Below are 21,982 nucleotides of genomic sequence, written 5' to 3'. Positions count from 1 at the left end.
CAGCTGGAATACATGGAAGTTTGCCTGGGGAAAGAAGATGAGCCATTTGGGAGCTCACAGGTTAAGGACTGAGGGGCCTGGTAAAGGTGACCTTGCAATGGGTGTCTGCTACAGGCTGCCTGATCAGGAAGGACAAAGAGATGAGGCTTTCTACAGGCAGCTAAAAGGACAAGAAGAAAGGGCATAAGCAATCCATGCCGCTCCTGAGAAGGGCTGATGACCAATTCCTCCCCCAACTGACAGAGATGCCAGAAGGTGGGAATGTGAGGTGTGCTGGAGCTCAAAAAGGAGAGGATTGGAGGAGATGGGGAAGTCAAAAGCAGCCCTGGCTGCAGTAAGCATGACACAGAGGAGTTCTGCATCCTGAGAGAAGGCACCAGGGCAAAAGGCTCACAGCCCTGAACTTGGGCCTCTTCATGGAACAAGGGCCCCAAACGAAGACAGGCCCAAGAATCCTGTCCAGTGTTCAAGGATCAGCTCCTCCAGTCTTAACAGGGTTAACATACCAATGAGCAAGGAGTCAGGCAAAAATGCCAGGAGGATAAATAATGAGCTCCTGGCAAAACTCAACCGCAAAAACGAAACAAACAAAAGGTGGAAGAAGGAACAGGCAGTCTCAGAGGAATCCAGACCTGCATGCTTGGATTGCACTTAGGAGGTTAGAAACTCAGCTGAAACCAAATCTGACAAGGGATGTCAAAGAAATGGTGTCTGTAAATACACAGCGATAAAAGCAAGACTAAGGCAGATGTGAGCCTGCTACTGAATGAGGCAGGGGCCTTGGTGACACAGCACAGGTTGAGGTACTGAATTCTCTTCACTTCAGTCTTCACCTTGCAAGACTATCCTCTGGGAATCTAGGCAGGATCCCAAGAGGGAGTCCAGAACAAGGAGGACATATTCTTGCAAGAAGAGGATAAGGTCAGGAAAACTTAAGTAAACTGGATTCATGTAAATGTGCAGGCCCAGGTGCAACCAGCAGAGCTGAAGGATGTCATTACAAGGCCACTTTCAATGTACCTCTGAGTGATCATGGCAACTGAAAGAGGTGCCTAAGGATTAGGGGAAAACAAATGTCACTGCTGTGCTCAAAAAGGGGCAAGGAGGACCTTAGGAGCTGCAGGACTGCCAATGGACGTTGATCATGGAAAAGGTAACAGAGCAACTTATCCTAGAAACAAGTTCCAGGCATATGAACACAAAACTTGGAGAAGTAGTCAGCATGGATTCACCAAGTCAGTCATGCATGATCAACAACAGCCTGACACAACAGAAATGACTGGCCTGGCAGACCAGGAGAGAACACTGATTTTCTACCTGGACTTCAGAGAGACTTTGAACACTGTCTCCCCTAAGATCATCATGGAGAACCTGATGAAATAGGGTCACGATGAACAGGGAGGTGAACTGAAAACTGTCTGAACAGACAAGCCCACAGGGTGGTGACTGGTAGCACAAAGCCCAGCTGGAGGCCAGTAGGTAGCCATGTCAATACTGGGATTGATCCTGTTTAACATCTTCATTAATTATCTGGATGATGGGGAAGAATGTCCCCTCAGCATCTGCTGATCACTATCAACTGGGAGGAACGGCTGATATGCCAGATGGTCGTGCTGCCATCCAGAGGAACCTCAGCTGGCCAGCACTGGGCCAACAGGAGCCTCACAAAACTCACTTCCCAAGGCCTCTGCCTTAACACTTAAGCTGACTTTAGCTAAACTTAAATGAGCCAGTATCAAATTTACAAGTGTATTAGCTGGCTGATGACAGGAGAAAGAAAAACATACTTACATCAAGGTAATCCAAAGCAAGGAAAGTTTCAGGTTCAGCTCGTTCTTGCTTTAGGAACCGAATGCAATCTCTTGCTGTTTTTTCAGTAGCAACAACGATAGCAGTCATGTATTTGCTGAACACCTTGGTAACGGCAAGCTGGTATTTTTTATGAATAGGATGACACAGGTCAAGCAATCTTCCAAACTGGAGATTAAAATACAGAGAAATATTATCGTCATAAACAAATTTCTTACTCTCTGGAGTAAACAACATGATATTACTCTCTGGAATAAACAACATGATATGCTTTCCATATTCTGGGGAGGTTTCTGCAAAAGACCAAGAAGCAAAAAAAACAACTGAAAATGTTTTACTTTTTATGTTCTGAAGGCAACATTGGAAATCTGAGTAAACATTAAAAAAACATTAAAAAAAAAACCTGCCAGCTCGTACATCTCAAATGACTATGTACCCCAAAAGGGACTGATTACACTGAGTCATACTCAGATGCCAATTATTTAACTGAACATATTTATTAAAAATTTCCAATTTGAAATGGCTTTTGGTGTTGGAGTCTATCTTTTTAACGTCACTAAAAAGATGTAAAGATGCTTCATAAACCAGTTAATGTCTGCTGACAATTAAGAATCAATAGATAAAACCCTTAAATGGCATTACTGAAACGTAATTTAATGAAAATATGTAAAATTTCCTAACGTATAAGCGAAGACAGACCATTTGATAATATAAAAATTGTCTTTCAGAAGCAGTATTTGTTCCAGAATGAATGGCCTCATGGCTAACCTTTCCATTCATTTGTTCAAAATAACGAAGTCAGAAAGGAGGACAGAAGAAAACAAAACCAAATAAGGAAAAAATGAAATAGTTAAACACCACTAAATCACACAACAGATCAAAATTACTATTTGATGCAAGCAGAAATCCCTTCATTTTTGGACCCTGTGAAAAATAATGACAGTATATGCTACTATTCTTCCAGTAGTATTATTTCATCAAGTATACTCAAGCAAGAACAAAATTTAAAAGGATATTCCAGACTGTCCAATTTACTTACAGCTGCTTACTCAGTCTAATGCAGAACTTTGAAGTCTTAACTCTACAAGAAAGCACTTAAATGAGGCCATTTCATTACCACAGAATCTGGATAAAGCCTTTTCAGACTTTCCAGGATCTCTGCTCTCATCTGCTCACGCCTTCCTTCATGGTAATCAATTTTGGCATTCTGCAGTTCATCAACTATTTTGTTCAAGTCTTGGTTCACTTCAGCCATTCGTATTGTTGCATTCTCAATTTCCTTAGCCAGCACTTCCTCCTGCTGTCTTTTTTCTGTTAATGAGCCACTTGGAACAGAAGCAAAAATAAAAAGCAACTCACAATTTTGTATTTGCACGCTTTCAGTATAAATTAAGGTAATTCTCTTGTCCCCTAACTTAACAAGGAATAAATATCAGGAAGAAGACCCAGGAGGCAAGAACCAAGCTGTGCTAATACACAATGTAAATATTAATGCTTTCTAGAGCAGCACAACTACAAACTGTCCTGTTTCCTTGCTCAGAATTTGTCCAATAAGCCCCATACCCACAGTAACGTAACTTGTGAGTAATTAGAATTATAGAACCGATTCAAACAAAATATGGATTAGTCATCATACCTCCTACTTTATTTTGACAGCTACAGGGACTGAAATATTAAGTAAAATTAGTAAGAATTAGTAATCACTCTAGTTCTTATTCAAATTTCAAATAAAGTAGTTAGAAGGAAAGAGAAACCTGTGATGTTTTGAAAATTGTCAAGACCCAAGAAATCCAGTTAGCTTTTAACTTTTTACACATACATGCACACTTTAGCATATTCTTCCAACTTCTCTATGCGTTTTTCATGCTCTTCTACCTGTTCCAGAGTCTGTTTTATGGTTTCCTATGCAGTCACAAATAGAATGTGTTACAAATAAGCCACAGCAAAATGACAGTTTAAAGATATATAGCTCTACATTCAGAACAAGAACTGAGATAAAGCTTTTCTTCTTTATTGGTGTTTCATGGTGAAGTAACAGCATCTCTTCTGCAACAGTGCCAAGCTGCACCTGAACAAATAATATAGGGAAATTGTTTTACCAAGGCCATTGCTGGATTTTCCACGTTCAGCTACAGTTTAGGGAAAGCCCCTTCAACACAGAGAGTCATGACACCAACAAATAAAAAAACTTTAAACAAAGAGCCAGGAGATTATAGGTCTTGAAACAGAAGAGGTGCTATTCTTGGCCCTACATCAATAGCTTTTTCCAAAGAAGTTGACACAGTTTCCAAACTGACACAAAACACTGAAGTAAAAAAAAACAAAAAAAAAAAAAAACAAAAAAAAAAAAAAAAAAAAACAAAAAAAAAAAAAAAAAAAAAAAACACAAAAAAAAAAACCCAATGGTAAACCAGGAATTTTTATTTACTCAAATTTATTAAAAACACGTTAACTGAAGCAAGTGGAGAGGAAAAAAAAATACTGCTATCTACCCAGTTTATTAAGCCTTAATTTAACTCCTGAACTCTTTGTGACCTTTTAAATAGTTCTAGGGATGGAGAGTTAACCTCATCTTGCACCCACTACAATGTTTGCATATTCATATTTCATGCACTCTTAAGTATTCCTCTTTCCTTTCTCAACAACACAATGGGACTTGTTCAGTTTAAGCAGCACAGGCAATGGAATTTATTTAAGTTCTAGATACTAACTACATTTTCCTAGGAATTACTAATTCAAAAAGAAACAGGGTTTGTTAATTTTATGAAGAAAAAAACGGATGTATGAATATTAGCTTAGCTATTACAGTAAGGATAACTTTATATCCTCATAAATATGGAGGAAAATACAGACTTTTCCCTAGAAGCAAGATTATATGTTCAAGAATGAGGTGTTTGGAATGCTATCACTCTAAGTCTCATAGGATGTATTTTTAAGCTTTCTGAACAGCAGTCTCTCTCAACTCTAACTAAATGCTAAAGAAATGCATGTTGTCTCTCTAGCTTCTTAGTAGGTGACAAAAATACAAGTTAGCAGAGTTGGAAAAAAACCAGACCAACCAAAAAACACAAAACAAGGACAAGGTTCCCAGCAAAACAGAAGTCACCAGCTGAGCTTCTGCCCTTTTTACTTCTATCAGAAGAAGACATCAGGCAGAATAACCAAGCTAGAGTGATAAATATACATATTTTATTGTTACATGTTTGGATCTGCAATGATAAAAGATACCAGAATCAAAATGACTGCACCTGTATTCACACAAAAAAACTGCCTCTGAAGTGCAAGAGAAGAGTGGATGGACACTGAGACTTTTTCAACACACAACTGACCTTAAAACCATCTCAGCAAAAAGGCAGCTGTGATCACAAGACACCTCTGCAGAGTGTGAGGCACATACAAAGGCAGTGGGACATCTCAGAAAGACTACACTTACAAAACCAGAAACAGGTGACACTTAAACCAATGCTCTGAATAACTGTAAAATATCAGAGCCAAAGCTTTCAAACCCAAATCCTCAGTGTGGGCCCACACAAACAATTGCTGAACAAACTGAGAGGCCTTTTTGCTAAGCCTGCTGCAGCATGGAAACCGAGTTACCACTTGCAATGTTCTTCTGCTGAGGATTTGATAACATCAAAGCACTGAGCATGTTTATATAGGCAATTTTACCACAGGGAATGGCAGAGAGACATTTTTCTCCTAAAAATGTAATTCTAGTTTGATACAGATACCTCAATTTCCTTTTTCTTCCTGCGATTCAGTTTCAGCCTTTCTTGATCTCCTTTATCCTCCCAACGAAGTTTTTCTAGCTGCTGGGCTAGTATAGCTACTTTCTTTCTTGCCGTTTCCTTTAGCTCTTTGTACCGCTCTAACTGGACAAAAAGAAATTAAAAACAATTCACTCCTTGGAAAGACTCATGTTGTTACTGCCTTAAGTAACTCTACCTACCTAAACTTCATGAAAACCACCCAATTTTCCAGAAGACTCTTCTAGCTACTGATTGCATTATAACAAGTTGTAGCTTTTCAGAGTAAGATTCAATCCAATTATACCATATAGTTCTTGCCTACAGTCTTTTTTTAGCCTTTTTTATTACTCCTATTGTTCAGGGAAGTTTACAGTACTTCCCATTCAATCCGAAGGTTAACAGTAAGTTTTGGCATAGCCCAAAATTAGGGCAGTATTTTCAGCATTCTCATGATATTAAAAAAATTCATAGAGTAGGTGAAATATAAATATTTTAAACAAATCTGCTAAGTGATGACTAACTGCTTCTAAAGCGAAGTGCAGGAAGATTCACAAACTGAGGTTAACAACTCTGCAGGTTCTTCATTAATTGATCAGAAACTGTTTTAAGGAGACAGTGGAAGAAAAGCTATCACATAGTTTTACAAACATTCATGGCCATATGGTTGCAAAGACAGCTTCTCCCAGAGTGAATATACCATCAAGGGATGTAGCCCTTCCCTTCTCAAATGAGCTACCCCAGTTTCACTCACACTCCCAGCAAATGGTATGTATACTACCAGGTCTGGTTTATTTTTTTTGTCTTCATTGGTTTTCCCCAACTGATACATCAGATGAAAAGTCTGTTCTCAAAAATCACTCACCCTGAGACCCTTAAAAACGTCTTCTGTTCTACCCTCCCACAATGTACCATGTATCTAAATAAAACTTGGAATTTGGGGGTTTTTTGAGTTCAAGGGCAAAAAGATCACTAAAAATCGCAGGTCATTGGCGAAATAACAGTTTCTGTGTAATCAGGAGTATTTTTGGACTTCTCTAATAAAAAACACTTTTGGGCCTCCTGGCTCACCTGACTTTCTTCCAGCTCAATATCTGCTGCTCTCTGCCTTCTCTCTTCTTCAATTTTCTCCTCAAACGCTCTCCATGCCTTCTCAATATCATTCAGTTCTACTTGCAGCTCTTCTATGTTCCGCTTTTCCTTATCATAGGATTTCTCCTTATCCCTTAGAGATTTTCTCAACATTTCTACTTTCTTGATTTGATGGGATGTGTTTTCCTTTGCTTTTATATAAAGGGGTCTCTGCTGAATCAGTGTCGCTTCCAGAGTCCTAAAAAACAAAACCAGAAACAAAACAACCGACCACCACAAGACGCAGCCAAAACAACAAAGTCACAGGAAAAGGGGAGAGAAGGAAGACAGGAAAGGCACCGCCCCCCCCAAGGATCAGTTTTAAACCTTAAGATTGGGGCTTACACTGAGGTTGTACCCACAGAGGTGGTTTTTTTTTAATATCCATTGAAAACAGTAATTTAAAAAGCTAAATATGATGTCCTAAAAGTTAATAGCAAACAAGTATTTCTATAAAGAAATATGTATCTAGGCATGGTAGAGGAGGTAAAAACCAATTCTGGATTTTACTTGAGAGAACTGCTAGGAGCTGACTTCCATAGCACTGGGATATCACTCAAATTTTTACCAGGAAGTGCGCACCTGCCAAGCAACTCCCAGTGCAGATAATGCTTTATTCAACTATCACAGAATCTGATTGGAGAACTTACTTCATTTCTTTTTCCATATGCTGTTGGTCCCTGTTTAACATCCCAAACATTTTTTTCTTGGCTTTAAATGAATCTTCTGCTGCAGAAAGAGCCTCTTTCTTAATATGAGCCTCCATATTTTTTTCATCCAAACTGTTTTTCAGAAAGTCAATTTGTTTTTCATTGTGATAAAGCTGAAAAAGCTGCAGCTGTATCCTTTCTTCATCCAGTTCCTTGATTAGCATCTGGTAATGCTCTGCCTACCAACATTAAAATTCAATTTATAGTTTATAAAAACTGTTTTCCATTATTACCAGTCTAATTTCAAGGCCAAAGTCATGTAAGATGACGTGCAAGTAGCTGCAGTTCCAGTAATGGTCACTAATCATAAAACTCAAACATTTAAGTCAATACTTAATTAAATTATACTGGCAAGCCTACCCTTTATTCTATTTATATTACATGTAATTGTCTACTTTTTAAAATGATATTACATTTTTATATAGTAAGCCATACTGAAAAAAACTACTAGACCAAAACCAACAGAAGTTTGTGGGTTTGTTTTCTTGGTTTGTTGTGCTTTTTTAAACACTATTGAAGTCCACAAGAGATGTAAAATCTGGCAACTTAACATGAAAAAATGGAATTAAGTGGAAGGTACCTCATCTTTCTCCATCTTTGCTTGTTTGCGTTCTGCTGCCACACTTTTTTTCTTGTTATAATTAAACTGTGCATCCTCTTCTGCTTGCTGCATTTTCTTCTTCTTTCGTTCATAGTCTTCAGCATATTCCCATGAGTTACTAATCTGTTCAAAAAGTTGAGTTCTCTCCTTTGGCTTCTTCATTGCAATTGATTCTACTGTTCCCTAAACCAAAATTGAAAATAAACAAATTATGCAGCACTGCAGATCATTCTGATGCCTTGTGAATTTAATATAGTACAGACTGACCTCTGTATATATTTACTGTGAACAGAGCTGGTGGAAATGCATCTAGATTCAAACCCAAGGAAAAGTTTAGTGCCAAAACGAGCATCACCTAGCTGCTCAGGTTTCTAGAATTTTTTAGAACATTTCTAGAAATGTTTCTGTAAAAGGGAAAAATCCATTCTTCCTTAGGAATTTTTGTCAGCAGCTCTAAGGAAGACGACTTGATGAAATGTATTATGCATGAAAAGCCTATGCCATTAAATTCTTGGAAACTAATAGCTGAACAGAATTTTCAACCCTTCAATCTAAAAAAAAAAAAAATCCTTTATACTTTCATGCATCTTTACTAACAGGAGCGTTTTAAGATGAAATTACCTTTTCCCAGCACTCCTACAATTAACTACACTAAGCATTTATACAGACCCATACTTTTAAATATATTGTGAATAACAGAAGCACTCAAGTTCTTCAGGATTAGCTTCTTTCTTACTAGTGCATGCACATACATACAAACCCCATTAAGTTTATTTTGTAGTCCTGCAGCTCTTGGTAAGGTCAGGAAAAAATTGTTACCTTGAGGTTGGCTAAAGATGCTCTCACTTCTAGACAATACTTAGCTGTGTATTCGATGAAATAGAATTTTTTTCTTTTGTTTTCTTTTCAAAGTACCTTGAAGGCTCACCTGAAAAATAAGGCAATTCCTGGCCTTGACAAGAATGCCTATTTTTTCAAGCTCAGATATGTACGCAGATCGGCTGACAGACTTGTCATTGAAAAAAAACTCAGAGCAACTACCTAAAGGAGGAAAGAAAAAAACAAAAATACTGCTGAAAATGGCTACAACAACAACAAAAAAATCCACTGGAAAAGAATTAAACTAGTGGAATAATTTAACTGAGCAATTTTCTCAAAGATGGCAATAGATTTCAATTTACTCATTTATTCCTTTCGGTAATTTATTTTTTCTGTTTGAAAACTCTAGTTTATAATTTTAGTGCTTTCTAAAGGAATTGATATGCTAATAGTGCTCACACCTGCAGCAAGGTGTCAGACCCCATTTCCTAGAGCCTACATCACCTGCAGATCTCAAGGAAATACCTGAACAGATACAGAGCAAAGAACATATAATAACTTGTTTGATTTTTTAACTAATTAACCCAATTTTTTTTTTTTTTTTTTCCATTTACAGCACTACTAAAATGCTGTCTGAAGAACTATACTCATCTGCCCAACTATGAACTAATATTTGGGCATCTGAAATTCCACATTAGGTTACTTTTGGTCCTCATTTCTTCATACATCAGACAAGTACAAGCAGAATATACTACCTACCACGGATAACTCTGGAAAATGTTTTTTCTTCCCCATCTTCCTCACAATATACTATCTTCACACTAGCTGTAGAAGAAATAGGTTTTCCAACATGTGCTCCATGAATAAGTTCTTGAATGCTTTTAACTCGCAAATTTGATGTCTTTTCACACATCACAAAGCTGACAGCATCCATTATGTTAGATTTTCCTTTAAAAAAAAAAAAAATTAAGACATCTTTGACATGACAAAAATGGGAGAATTTTATTAAGAATTAAAGAATCTGGAGAACTGCCAAATTCTTTTGAAATTCTGTTTCTAATTATGCCTTTTTTTTTTTTTTTTTCCTTTTAGGAAGAAATTCTTCTCTGGGAGGGAGGTGAGATAGTGGCATGAGCTGCTCAAAGAAGCTGTGGATGCCCCATTCCTGGAAGTGTTCAAGGCCAAGCCGGATGAGGCTTGGAGCAACCCAATCTAGTGCAAGGTGTCCCAGCCCATGGCAGGGAGGTTGAAATATGAGGTCCTTTCCTACCCAAACCATTCTATGATCTTGTGATTTTATGGAGGAAAAGCTGTTGCACATAATAAAAACAATTTTTTTTAGATTTCTGCCAGCAGAAAATAAGCCTGTGATAAAAATTATGACAAAACTGATTTATTTGTTCAGCTTTATTTAAGAAATTTTTCACTTTTTCTAAGCAGGCTTCTCTAGTGGAGAGCGTGCCATATCATCCTCCTTCCTTGGCTTTCTGTGGTGAAGTGAGGGAGGTTTCTTGCATGAGCACTCCATTCCCAAATTTTCCACTGCAACTCCAGGCTCCTGAAGAACACAAGTATTTCCTAGATCCATTCACCACAACAACAAAGCTATATGATCACAGTCCTTTGACAAAAATCCTCCTAAATGGAATCCTCTTTTTGCTTTATCCCTTTAGTCTTCAGCACGTCTGCTGACAGCTTAATTATTTTCAGCCTTCAACCTTGCTGATTTGACAGTATTTTAATTTACTCTCCAAACTATCAGAAAAGTAAGAACACTAGGAGGAAAGCAGAGATATAAAAATATTCAATTCAGGGATTACAGAATATTCACATTCTTTTTTTCCCCTGGATTCATCTATAAAATGTACTCAGATTTAACTGAAAGAGCACCTGGAAAAAGCGTCATAATTCTGAGACTCTACAATATAGAGCAGTGGGGATAGGATGATAAAGAACATGGTAACAGTGCTAAATATATTTAGCTTATATTCACAGATCTTACTTTAATCGGGTAAGTGAGGAAAATACAGGGTCGACAAATCTGAATTATAGATTAAATCATTAACAGACTGGAGAAAATAAGGCGAAATGTTAAACCCACCCTCGCTGCTCTGTTAGTGATAGTGATAGGAGTGATGCTAGGAGGTGCTGCTCTCACCTCCTATCGCTTTGACAGACACAAAATCGCCTTGGCTGAATGGAGCTTTTTGAAGAGATGGAATTTTACGAAGTTGCCCCCACAGCGCCCCGCTCCACGGCAGCCGCCATTTTGCAGAGCCGCGCTCCCCGGCCCGAGGGAAGCGCAGCAAAACCCACAGACTCCCATCAAGGAGCAGGTTTCCACTGGCACAGCCCGGAGTATTAAAATAAAACCACCTTTATAATGTTTGTAAGCTGGGGTGGACAAGACAAGCTGTGCTGTTTGCAAACTAGGCTTTCTGCTTTAAGCCGGAAATGAAAGTTCCATCAAGCCCCTTCTCCTCCCAGCTTCCATGCTGGAAAAACCTACACTTTCAGCTAAGAATTACAGAGCGGGTAGCTTCAAGGCTTCATGTGTGCTGCCACCCCTTCAGGTGCACACGAGGAGATTTTCAGCAGGTCCGTGAGGCTAAATCCCATCTCCATGTTGACAGAAGATGGAGGAGCTGCCCCCGACCCACACACCCACCCACACTACCTGATCCATTGGGCCCGATGATGCAGTTGAACCTCATGAAGGGGCCGATAACCTGCTGCCCCCTCCACGACTTGAAGTCCTTCACCACCAACAGCTTCAGGTAACCCATCCCCGCGGGGAAACGGAGCTCCTGAGCTCCACGCCTCAACCCTCTCAAAGAGTCGAAGAGGTTATTCCACCGGTCGATCCACTGGCAAAATCACACCCCAAACCAACGCGCCTCTTCCACAACTTTATCGCCTCAAAGAGACGGGCGGCACCGCCCGGCCCTGCCCTCACAGCCCGCGCGCCTCGTGCAGCGGCCCCGCTCCGCCCCGCGGTGCCACCGCCCCCGTTCCCATCGCGACGGTTCGCCTGCGTCCCGGCTGGCCCCCGCCGCTCCCGTTCCCATCGCCACGGTTCGCCTGGTGTCCCGGCTGGCCCCCGGCGCTCCCGTTCCCATCCGAGGGTTTGGCTTTTGTCCCGGCTGGCCCCCGCCGCTCCCGTTCCCATCGCGACGGGCCGCGGTGCGTCCCGGCTGGACGCCGCTGCTGCTCCCGGCCGCCGCTCTCACTGCAGCCCCGCCGTCCCGCTGTTCCCTCCCGGCGCCATGAGCGGCCTGGGGCCGCAGCGGGAGCTGGAGGAGGCCGCTGCCCTGGAGCGCCGGCGGCGGCGGGAGCTGCTGCGGCGGGACCGCATCTTCAACCCACGGATCCGAACCATAGGGGTGAGGGCGGGCAGGAAAGGAGGGAAGGCGCCTTCCAGCCGCTGCCAGGAGTTCTGAGAACGGCTTAACGCGGGGCCGATCCCCAGTGCGGGGCAGGGAGGGAAGGGGCGGCCGAGCCGGGAGCGGTACCGCAGTGACCTCCCCTCAGGTGTGTGCGTGAGGGGGAGCAAGCAGGAAGGGAGAACCCAGATGAAACTTTCAGAGTCGCGTTTAAAGTTACAGGTGAAAGAAATCGCAGAATATTTAGGGTTGGAAGCGACCTCTGAAGATCATCCATTCCAACCCCCCCCGCCAAGGCAGGGTCACCCAAAGCAGGTGACACAGGCGCATGTCGGATGGGTTTGGAATATCTTCAGGGGGAAAGACTCCGTGACCTCCCTGGGCAGCTGTTCAGTGCTCTGCCAGCCTCGATGGAGAGAGGTTCTTCCTGCTGTTGAGGCAAAACTAGTTGTATTTTACTTTATGGCCATTGCTTCTCATGTGTATCTGTGCCCCACTGCTCTGGATTCAAGGGCAAGGTGTCATTGCCCCCTAACAGCACGTAGAAATTAAGCGCTGTGATGTATCTCTGTGTAGGATTACTTGGAGGGAAGCCAAGAGCTTCCAGAGTCAGCTCATGTAATGTGGCTGAAACAAGAAATTATTTTTTTACCTCTCTGCTCCATGATACTGCCCTTGTCTGCTTGAACCTCTCTAGAATTGATGCTGTGAGAGATTTAATGCTCTAAGTGTCCTGCAATTAGTACACATTTTGTATCAGACAGGGCAGATCCATCCTTGTCTATGTAATTAATTGTTGTGTCTGTTTTTTCTTGGTGTGGATGTGTAAATGTGTAAATGTGAACACCCTTCAGGCTGGTGGATTTTCTCCAGAGTTTACTGGACGTCAGGGAATAATGTGCTCTATACCTATTTGACTTTGGAGGCAGCAGTATGAATGCAATGAGTCTCCCTGTGATGTGTCCAAAGGCCCACATTAAGATTTTGTGAGCGTGCGTGGAGGGAAGAATGCTGTGAGGTGATTTCATTGAACTGGTAGAATTGCAACAGCTGTCAATTTGATCCTCTTTTCCTAGGTACAGAAACATGTCTCAGTGGAAAGATACCTTCACCGTATCTCTGACAGGGCATTGAATTTATTCTTTTCACTCTTATGCGAGAGTCATTGTGGCTGCAGAGTAATTAGCAGTTCCCACTTAATGAACATAGCAGGTGTGTCCACCTGGTACATCATCCTGACACACACCAGCAATATACTTAAGTACCCAACAGTGTACCTAAGTGGAAGGAGCTAATAACATTTTGTAGCCGTTGTGGGATGGGTTAAGGTACTTGAAATTCCTTCATCAGAAACACATACTTTCTCTATAAACTGGCTTTTCTAGAGCCTTAAAAAGGAAGTGCAAACCATCTATCCTTAGTTAATGAAATAGCTGACAACTAACAAATCCTGGTGCGTTTTATTGAGCCATACTGGAGTACACCATCTGAAGGTTTTGCCCAAACACTTTTGTAGAATTGACTTATTTTGTAGAACTGACTTAGGCAGGTTTGGATAGATCTGTTTACATTGGGCAAACATCTAAAATGAAGGAGAGCTCATCTGGGGAATTTTGATTAACAGTCTATTTTGATTTAACATCATTCAATGTACTTGAACAGTGATGCTGACAGAGGGGACTGTTCTTATGCTTTGGAGTTAGGCCAGGTCTGAATCGTAAAGAGCCAGGAAATCCATATAGAGATATTCTGTATCAGTATTTCTGTGTGATTTTAAGATTCTTTGCTTCTATTCTGTGACCAGTTTACCTAAGTGGCAGTCGCGGAGAAAATTTAAAAATCAAGACAATATTTGACTTAGAAACTAGAAGTCCTAAAGCAGGGTTTGAATATTTTAAAAAGTTGGAGGTAATATACTGGAAAGTGGAATGGGAAGGCAGATTTTACATTTTTTTCCCTTGATTATTACTAGTTTTATTATTCTTTTGACTTCTATATCTGTTTTTTCATCTAAGTAATGGAAACATAAGATAATGCCCCTTTCACTTACAGATTGAAGAATTTATCCTCATTAAATCACTGATTTTTCTGAAGAGTTCAGATGAATAATCCAACTGAAAAAATTACTTTCAATTTACATGTGAACTTTATACATAAATAGAACTAGTTTAGAAATTAGCTGCCTCAAGCTGTTCATAGATTTCTTATTTAAACACTTAAAAGTGAAACCGATAGTTTTATGTGACTGGGAATGTCAGTTTTAGGGATGTTCTTGTGTGGAGTGAAAGTGTTTTGAAGAGGACAGAGCCAATAGTGTAACACAAGTCGATAACTGACCTACCTCTATTATTGCCAGAAAACTAAGAACTTGTATTGAATTTCTCTTACCAGTATTTCCTGTAGTTGTATTGTTAGCTTGGCTTTCCCAGTGAGACCTCTGAAAGAGTTCATATTTAGTGTTCACAACACCTTTGTTTCTGGATGATAGAATTCTTGATGGTTTCACCCTTGTTTACAAACTGACCTCTGCCTGATTGCTATTGTCAGTTGTCCTTTACAGCACTAACCATGTATATTTTCAGTCATGATCTCTGTCTGTCTTCATCTGAATAAGTTTTAGATAAAGACTATTAAAATTGTCTGCCAGATTCTTGAAGATTTGTCATTGTATTTTGGACAAAATTTTTAAACACAGTAAGTGACTTGACAGTTTTTAAAAAAAAAAAAAAAAAAAAAAAAAAAAAAAAAAAAAAAAAAAAAAAAAAAAAAAAACAAAAAAAAAACCACCAAACCAAAAAAAACCCTCTATGTTTCTTCCTATTAATTTGCCACCATCTGCCTACAAAAGTGAGGCCACATTTTTTTGCCTAAGATGGAGGTGCCTGCTCCCATTTGATGGTGTTTCCTATATTATTCTTCGCTCAGGTCCCACTCCCCATGGATGGGGATGTTCTGTACCTTATCTGTCAGCTCATCACAGATCATGTACCTTGTAGCGCATTTCAGTGACGGTGTGAATCTCTCTGATAAGACTGGAAACGTTTCCATTCCATTCTTATAGTGAACCTTCTGTATTTTTTTCAAATATGAACTCTTACAACTTCCTGTCATCTTTACTGTTAAAGCACTTACCTGCTTTCTAAATGAAAGCAGAATAATTTTAAAAAATTGCCAGCTGTGAAGGGGAAAATATATTCTGTGTAATGCAGAAAATATTTATAGTTCTATGTATCATGTAAATGCGGTGTTTTCATCTGATCAGGTGCAAGAGCATAGCTGTCATTATTAAAACAAAGCAAACAAGAATACGTCTGTTTCTGGGGTTTTTTTAACCTACATTAGTAAAGTATATAAATTCTGTTGCTAGTGGGTTTAAATCTGCCTTGTACAACTGTGAGTCAGTGTAGCTTCACAATACCTGTTTTAATTGTTCAAACACAGTATCTCCTAAAGAGCTGCTTTTTTTTCTGTTTTAATAGGTTGATAAAGATGCATTGGACGCGCAGGTCAAGGAGAGGAAAATGCAAGAAGCAGCTGAAAAAGCACAACATGAAAGATTTGGTATAGTCCTAGATACTGTGATATTTCTGTGAATAGTTAAATGTTTTAATCTGTTTCCTGCTTTCTTTTATCCCTTAATGTATTCTCTAAATTCAGTCATCCAATTGATGTCCTATTTATGTTCATACATCTACACTGGCACAGTATGTATTCTCCTTGCTATCTTAAGATTTGTGTTGACATGATTAAACTGGCTTAATAGGCCAGAATTTTCAGTGTTTTCTTTTAAAAGGTATTGACAAATAGCTTTATTTTAGTTGCTTTCTTGTAGAGTGAGCTCATCTTCTGTCTAGCCATTCTTCCATAGAATATACAGATTCTGTGGAACCCTCTCTAGATTATTATTGCTGGAAGCATGAATTATGTAAGGCGATAAGAGGAGCCATTGCTGAGTCAGAACTTGCAGCCACACAAATATTTCATGCTGTGCCCTGACCTCAAACCCTTTTTGGTCTTCAGTGCTTGGCATGCTTTCTTTGCTATCAGATGAAAAGGTCCCACAGCCTCAGCTCTCCATGTGCCTCAAGAGGAGCTCAAATGGAGCTGCCAGCTTCCATGCTGTGCCTCTGCTGCAGCTGCTTGTGATTTCCCTGGCTGGAAAATACACCTCTCAGGGTCTGACTCTTGGGAAACTACCAGCAGCAATGTGGAGTCTGGCAAAAGAGGAAATGATCTTTTCTAGCAAATTATTTTAAATCACTAAAATGGCTAGTTGGGTGGGATTTTTGTTGTTCGCTTTTTCTTAAAAATGCTGTAATTTATTTAGTTTCAATTAAATGGGCGGGAGCTCTTAAGCTGTTCAAAACTTAATGCAGGCCAATGATTTTATTGCTATGGTTAGAAAAATCATTGGAACTATTTAAGAGCTACCTATATTCCTTTCAGTTGAAGCCAAATTTTAGTTTGCCTTCTGGCAAGCAACCACATATTTCAGCTGTAGTTGTAAACAGGAGTAAATGGAAACAACTGGTTTACATTTCTTGTGTTCCTGCAGGTTTTCACCAAATGAAACCTCATAGCTCTAGTAGTTGTTATTGTATTTGTTTCACATGCATGTATTTCATTGTAACATTAATAATTTATACCTAAAAAGTTGAAAATACTTCTTAAGTAAATATTACTAACATTAGAGTATTTGCTGGGCTGGTGTTATGGATCAAATACTCTCCTAAGGCATAACAGTTTGAAGACTTATATTCTGTTTATTCATCTTGAAAATTTTATTTTCACCTTATGTGTGCACTCCAATGACTCGTGCACCTCTAAGACTTGTGGTTTCATTGTGTTCATTTTTGTCTAGCTCATGACATGAAGAAAAATGACAAGCTCATGTGTCTGCTAGAAGAACGACAGAAAAATGAAATCAAGGACATAAATAAGGCTCTCAGTGAATTTCAGAAGAATTTTCAGAAGCCAGAAACAAGACGTGAATTTGACCTGAATGATCCACAAGCCCTAAAGAAAGACAGACCTGCTCGAGTTTCAGACGATGATCCTCGATGTACTATATCTGGCATGCAGAAGTTCATGGGTGAAGACTTAAACTATGACCAGAGGATGAAGTTTCAAAAGGAGCAGTTAAGGGAGTGGTCTCTTCAGCAACAGAAAGACACGAAAAATGCATTAGCTGATCAAAAATTGGAAGGTAACAAAAAAGATAATGTAGTTTTAATCTTTTTCTGAAGTTGTGATGTATCTGATGAAAATATGGAATACCCTATTGTATATATAGCTTATAGAAATACTAGAGCAGTTTTTACTCCATAAACTCTAATGTAGTCACTATTTCTGCTAGGAAGCTCTATTTTGTGATTCTAACATAACCTAGGTTTCATTTCTGGTTTATGCCTCCAGTTGATAATGCTTACTTCATCAGGCCAAAATGTCCAATCCATACTGTCCTAGAGCAGAAAAAATAATACTGATTTTTGTCTCCCAGCTTGTCATGAAACATTATTTTCTGCAGTACTTAACATACTTTCATTTTAACACTAACTGTTTAGACAAGATAGGTTACATATTAAACTGATTCACGAGTCACCTGAAATCCCAAGTTATACAGCTTTGATGGTAGGATTTGGAAATAGTAATTTAGTCTACTGTATCTGTAGCTCCCCCCTGCCTCTTCCCCTGGTTAACTTATATGGCACATCATGTCCATGAATATTGACTAAATTTCATTTGAATCTAATTTAGATGATCTTTATGACAAGTTTAGGATTGAACTTGACCGAAAGATTATGGAGGAACAAAGAAAAGAAGAGGAAAGCAGGCGTGTTGTCTGTGCAGCTACTAAAAATTTCAATAGAATCCAGGTAAATTAATACTAAGTTGGTTTGTTTGTTTTTTAGAAAATGTGGAGACAGAGAGGGAAAATAAAATGCACGAAATCGGAAGGAATAGTGTTACTTTCACTGGGGTTTCTTTGCAGCTGACTTCCAAGTTTGTTTCAGCTTGGAACAAGAAAAATTTTATGCACTTTGCCAAGTGATCCAAGGTTATTAGGTTTTTGATCTTGGCCAATAAGATGATGATGACAGTATTTGTATGTGATGCTTTTCACAACTGTATGCAGGTAGAAAAGATACTGTTATGACGTGTTAACATTTTTTCAATGTGTTAACATTTTTTCATCCCTTAGTTCATATTTCTCTTGGAAAAGACATCACTTCTCTCTTTCCACTAAATTTAGGCTGCTGAACTAGATCATAAAAATGAATTGGAAAAGGCTCAAAAAATAAAAGATGACATGGATGAAATTACCTGCCTCCTTCGAGGAGACTTCCTTTCTGAAAACCCTGACCAAGCAATCGGTCCCTGGAGTAAACATCCTGTCCTGGTGGATCGATGGAAGGGAATGAATCAGGAGCAGCTGATGGCAATTCGTCAGTTTCAAAAGGAACAAGCTCTGGAGAAACAGGTATTTAAGCTCACGTGTTTTCATGCATTTGCTGTTTTCTTGGTTGTAATAACACTAGAGACCGCTAATGTTTGGAGAAGAAAAATACCATCGTTTGCCCTGGACATGCCAGTATCAGACTGTGTTTTCACTGATCTGCATTTTACCCAAACTTTAATCAGTCTAACTGAACATAGTACCTCTGAAGCACCTGGAAGATGTCATGGAGTAGGCTGGAGCCCTGGAGCTGGACTGGAGTGGGAGGAAGGTTGCTGAAGAGCCCAGGGCCAAGGGGAGCTTAGGGCATGGCCCATGATGGTCCAGCTGAGCAGCAGTGTGCTGCCCAGCCTGAGACCCAGGCTTCATGGTGCAGTTCAGGACCTGAGCGTACCCAAGCTGCCTGCCAGGACTGGGCTGCTCCATAGGGAAGTAAGATCTGGGAGCTGAAGGTGAAAGCAGGGCAGGCCAAAGTAGTGTTCTCATGCTCAAGGATACCCAAGCAAGGCAAATAGAGCAGGTCCAGTGACATTGCTCATGCATATTTCAGAGGCCTAAAAGCTCATGAATGTAAGAATGTGATGGAGTTTCATTTCCACCATCTCACACAACTATGAGCCATGCTGTAAAATAGAACTTCAATGGTAATGGTTGCTGCTCTAGAGGTGCATAGAAGCAGGCAGTCAAAATGAAGATACCTAGTCTCCTATGAAGTCAAGAGTGCCCAGGCCTAGATATTGGGAAGTGACTTGCCTCCTTCAGTGCAGAGGCTGCATTTATGACAGCTAAGGAATAGTGTTTTATTTTATCTTTATGTCCTTACTATAGGCTATACTGTGTCTTACCTAGTACTGTTTTTAAAGCTGAAGGTCAAATTGTCATTTTCCTGCCTCTCCTATTGCTCTGAAATGAACCCATTCAAATCATTAAGCTGGCTGAAAATGAGTACAACCGAGAAAAGTTAAGTTTTTTGCAGGCCTAATTTTTTGATTCTGTTCAATGAGGTGTCAGACAAGAAGTGAGGCAGAGGAAAAAACCAGTTTCAGTCTACTCATGTGGTGTTCATGGCTCCCCAGTTACACCAAATTAGCTATATTATAAGCCATACTGATATCTGTGCACTTCTTGCTTCAAGAAGTTTCAACTCTTGCTAACAAGATTAATAAAAATAAAAAAATCTTGCTGCTCTGGGCTTTTACAGAGAGAAAAGAACAGCTCTTTCATTGGCCATATCTTGCTTCTGCTTGGTTTAGAAATTCTTGCTCCCTTCTCCCCATTTCAAGTGCTACCCCTAGTGTTCAGTAATGACAAGCAAGTTTGTTTGGATGAACTTACCCATGAGACTTTATGTATACAGTTCCATCTTTGAAAGAGAAAATGAAGGGTTTTTCTCCCTCCTGCAGAGAGTGAGAGAGCAGGAACGCCGAAGAGATGCAGAATGGGACAGGCAACGTCTGCAGGCTGCAAGGGTCCAGTTGCTCTGGGAGCGGCACCTGCAGCGGCAGAATCGGGTACAGCGCCAAGATTTAGATGTCAGGAACGCAGAGCTCTCTCGGGAGCAAAAAGCAAAGTAAGTACCAAACCAGCGTTGTTCAAATAAAAAAACCCCTATCATTATTAACCCAATAGCTTGTCTTTCAAGGAGCTTTTTTACTTGCTCTGTTTGTAACTTTTTTAACACACTTGTTACAAGTTCATGCTTTTAAAAAAATCGGCGCTTCATCTGAAGTGTGTTTTCCAGTATTATTTAATCAATCTTCAAAGAGTAGGTTTTGAGTGTTAACTGACTGAGATGAATGAATTAGGAACTGGAATTCTTAAAAGCATTGCACTGACAACAGACTGTTTATATAGATGGCAAAATAGAGAATAAATATAATTAGCTATGCAGAAAATTACATTGTCAGGTACACATTTCTTTAATTTATCTTAGTTTTCTGAAACAAAAACGGATGAACTGCCAGTAGAGCTGCCAGTTTCTGATAGCTCAGGATTAATCTAAAAACACAAACGGCGTTTCCATTATGTATGACAGAACTAGATGATTCTTTAACTAACCACTGGATGTCTTGATGGGCAGTTCTTATGTCTGCTCTTATGGGAAAGGAGGAAGATAATATGTTCAGGAAAAGAAAAACAAGCATGATTGGTGTCCAGCTCTTAAATGAATGGCCCATATGGGGATTGAACCCGTGACCTTGGCATTGTTAGCACCATGCTCTGACCAACTTAGCCAGTCTCAGGTTCATACATACCTTTTGCAAATGAATTTGCAATACATGATGCCTTCTTACTATGAAAACGAAAGTTTGGAATTATGTTAATTCAGGTTTCTTTACTGTTGAGATTTTTGGAGTGTTACTTCAGGAAGAAAAAAACCTCAGCTTGCTATATCGAGATGTGGCATATATTTTGGAGAACAAGTTCTAGTTACATTAAATTCCATTTCTAAGAGTTTATGAACATTTATGGATGTTAATGCATTACATCTTTTTTAGGTTTCTCAGGCTCCTTCTGTATAATAGCAAGGAAACATTTACTAATGGCTTTTAAAAATTTTTATTTCTTTCCAGGAACATTTATCTTAAAGAAGAAGAGTATTCAAATATTCCAACAGAAGAGTTTTACGCACAGTTTAATACAACCACCCGGTGATCTGGATAAATCAACTGGAATTATACATATGAAGTATGTAGACACATTAAAATCTTCAGCTGAGCAATCCCATGTTTTATTGTTTTTATCTGTTCCCTGCCCTGCTCAAACACTGCACTCAAACTAAAGGACAGTCTGCTAGGCCAGATCTGTTCTAAGAAAAAAAATGTTGTAATGATTCTTAACATGATCATTGTTCTGAAAGGACTAGTAGATTCAGTAGTAGGCTGTTTGACTTTTATAAGCCTTTGTCTCAGGCTTTGCTGTAATATTTATATTATTCATGCCTATAGGAATCAATTTCTGGAAAGAAATCTAATTTAAACTACAGTGCTGTTTTATGCAACTTGGCCAGAGGGGAATGCTGTCTCACACAGACCACAAGTGATGCCCTTCTCTGGGAGAGAAGAAAGATGACCTAGGCAGAAGAATTTGGGTTGGTTTGTTTGTGGTTTGGTTTTGGGTTTTTTGTTTTGGATTTTCTTAAAGCAAAAAACCCAGCCAGACACAAAGGCAATAAAAAAGAAAGAAGTGGTCAAGTTGGTCAGAAACGTTGCTTTTATTTTGTGAACAGTGGGAATAAGGAGGTAAGAGTTCAATAGTCGTCGAGGTGATTAGTGCACTGAGTCATGGCACTGACACAGATTGTGTGTTAGTGTGGAAAAGTATTC

At 39.6% G+C, this 21,982-nt stretch overlaps 2 protein-coding genes across 4 annotated transcripts in view; one reads left to right on the top strand and one right to left on the bottom strand.

The window, feature by feature from the left end:
- SMC1B (structural maintenance of chromosomes 1B) overlaps nucleotides 1-11,701 on the bottom strand; it is a 28,959-nt gene extending 17,258 nt beyond the window's left edge. For 2 of the 3 annotated variants that reach the window (XM_040061995.2, XM_040061996.2), the window contains exons 1-10: nucleotides 11,494-11,688; nucleotides 9,576-9,764; nucleotides 8,926-9,038; nucleotides 7,977-8,180; nucleotides 7,337-7,575; nucleotides 6,627-6,885; nucleotides 5,541-5,681; nucleotides 3,629-3,711; nucleotides 2,927-3,134; nucleotides 1,792-1,977 (exon numbers count right to left, since the gene is read on the bottom strand). In XM_040061995.2, the coding sequence (XP_039917929.1) occupies nucleotides 1,792-1,977; nucleotides 2,927-3,134; nucleotides 3,629-3,711; nucleotides 5,541-5,681; nucleotides 6,627-6,885; nucleotides 7,337-7,575; nucleotides 7,977-8,180; nucleotides 8,926-9,038; nucleotides 9,576-9,764; nucleotides 11,494-11,602 (1,731 nt within the window). In that variant the 5' untranslated portion in view covers nucleotides 11,603-11,688. Of the gene's footprint in view, nucleotides 1-1,791; nucleotides 1,978-2,926; nucleotides 3,135-3,628; nucleotides 3,712-5,540; nucleotides 5,682-6,626; nucleotides 6,886-7,336; nucleotides 7,576-7,976; nucleotides 8,181-8,925; nucleotides 9,039-9,575; nucleotides 9,765-11,493 lie in introns of all 3 variants that reach the window. The other variant, XM_040061994.2, reaches the window with a different exon arrangement.
- A 366-nt stretch (nucleotides 11,702-12,067) lies between these two features.
- Nucleotides 12,068-21,354, top strand: RIBC2 (RIB43A domain with coiled-coils 2). The gene is made up of 7 exons (XM_040062777.1): nucleotides 12,068-12,199; nucleotides 15,679-15,760; nucleotides 17,061-17,405; nucleotides 17,957-18,075; nucleotides 18,453-18,680; nucleotides 20,060-20,226; nucleotides 21,230-21,354. The coding sequence occupies exons 1-7, from the start codon at nucleotides 12,083-12,085 to the stop codon at nucleotides 21,309-21,311; spliced, it is 1,140 nt and encodes a 379-aa protein (XP_039918711.1). The 5' UTR covers nucleotides 12,068-12,082; the 3' UTR covers nucleotides 21,312-21,354.
- Nucleotides 21,355-21,982: the final 628 nt, after the last annotated feature.

This window comes from Hirundo rustica, chromosome 4, assembly GCF_015227805.2.
Source record: "Hirundo rustica isolate bHirRus1 chromosome 4, bHirRus1.pri.v3, whole genome shotgun sequence".
NCBI lineage: Eukaryota > Metazoa > Chordata > Aves > Passeriformes > Hirundinidae > Hirundo > Hirundo rustica.
The sequence above is the reverse complement of the archived record's forward strand: the minus strand, read 5'-3'. Positions and strand labels throughout refer to the sequence as shown.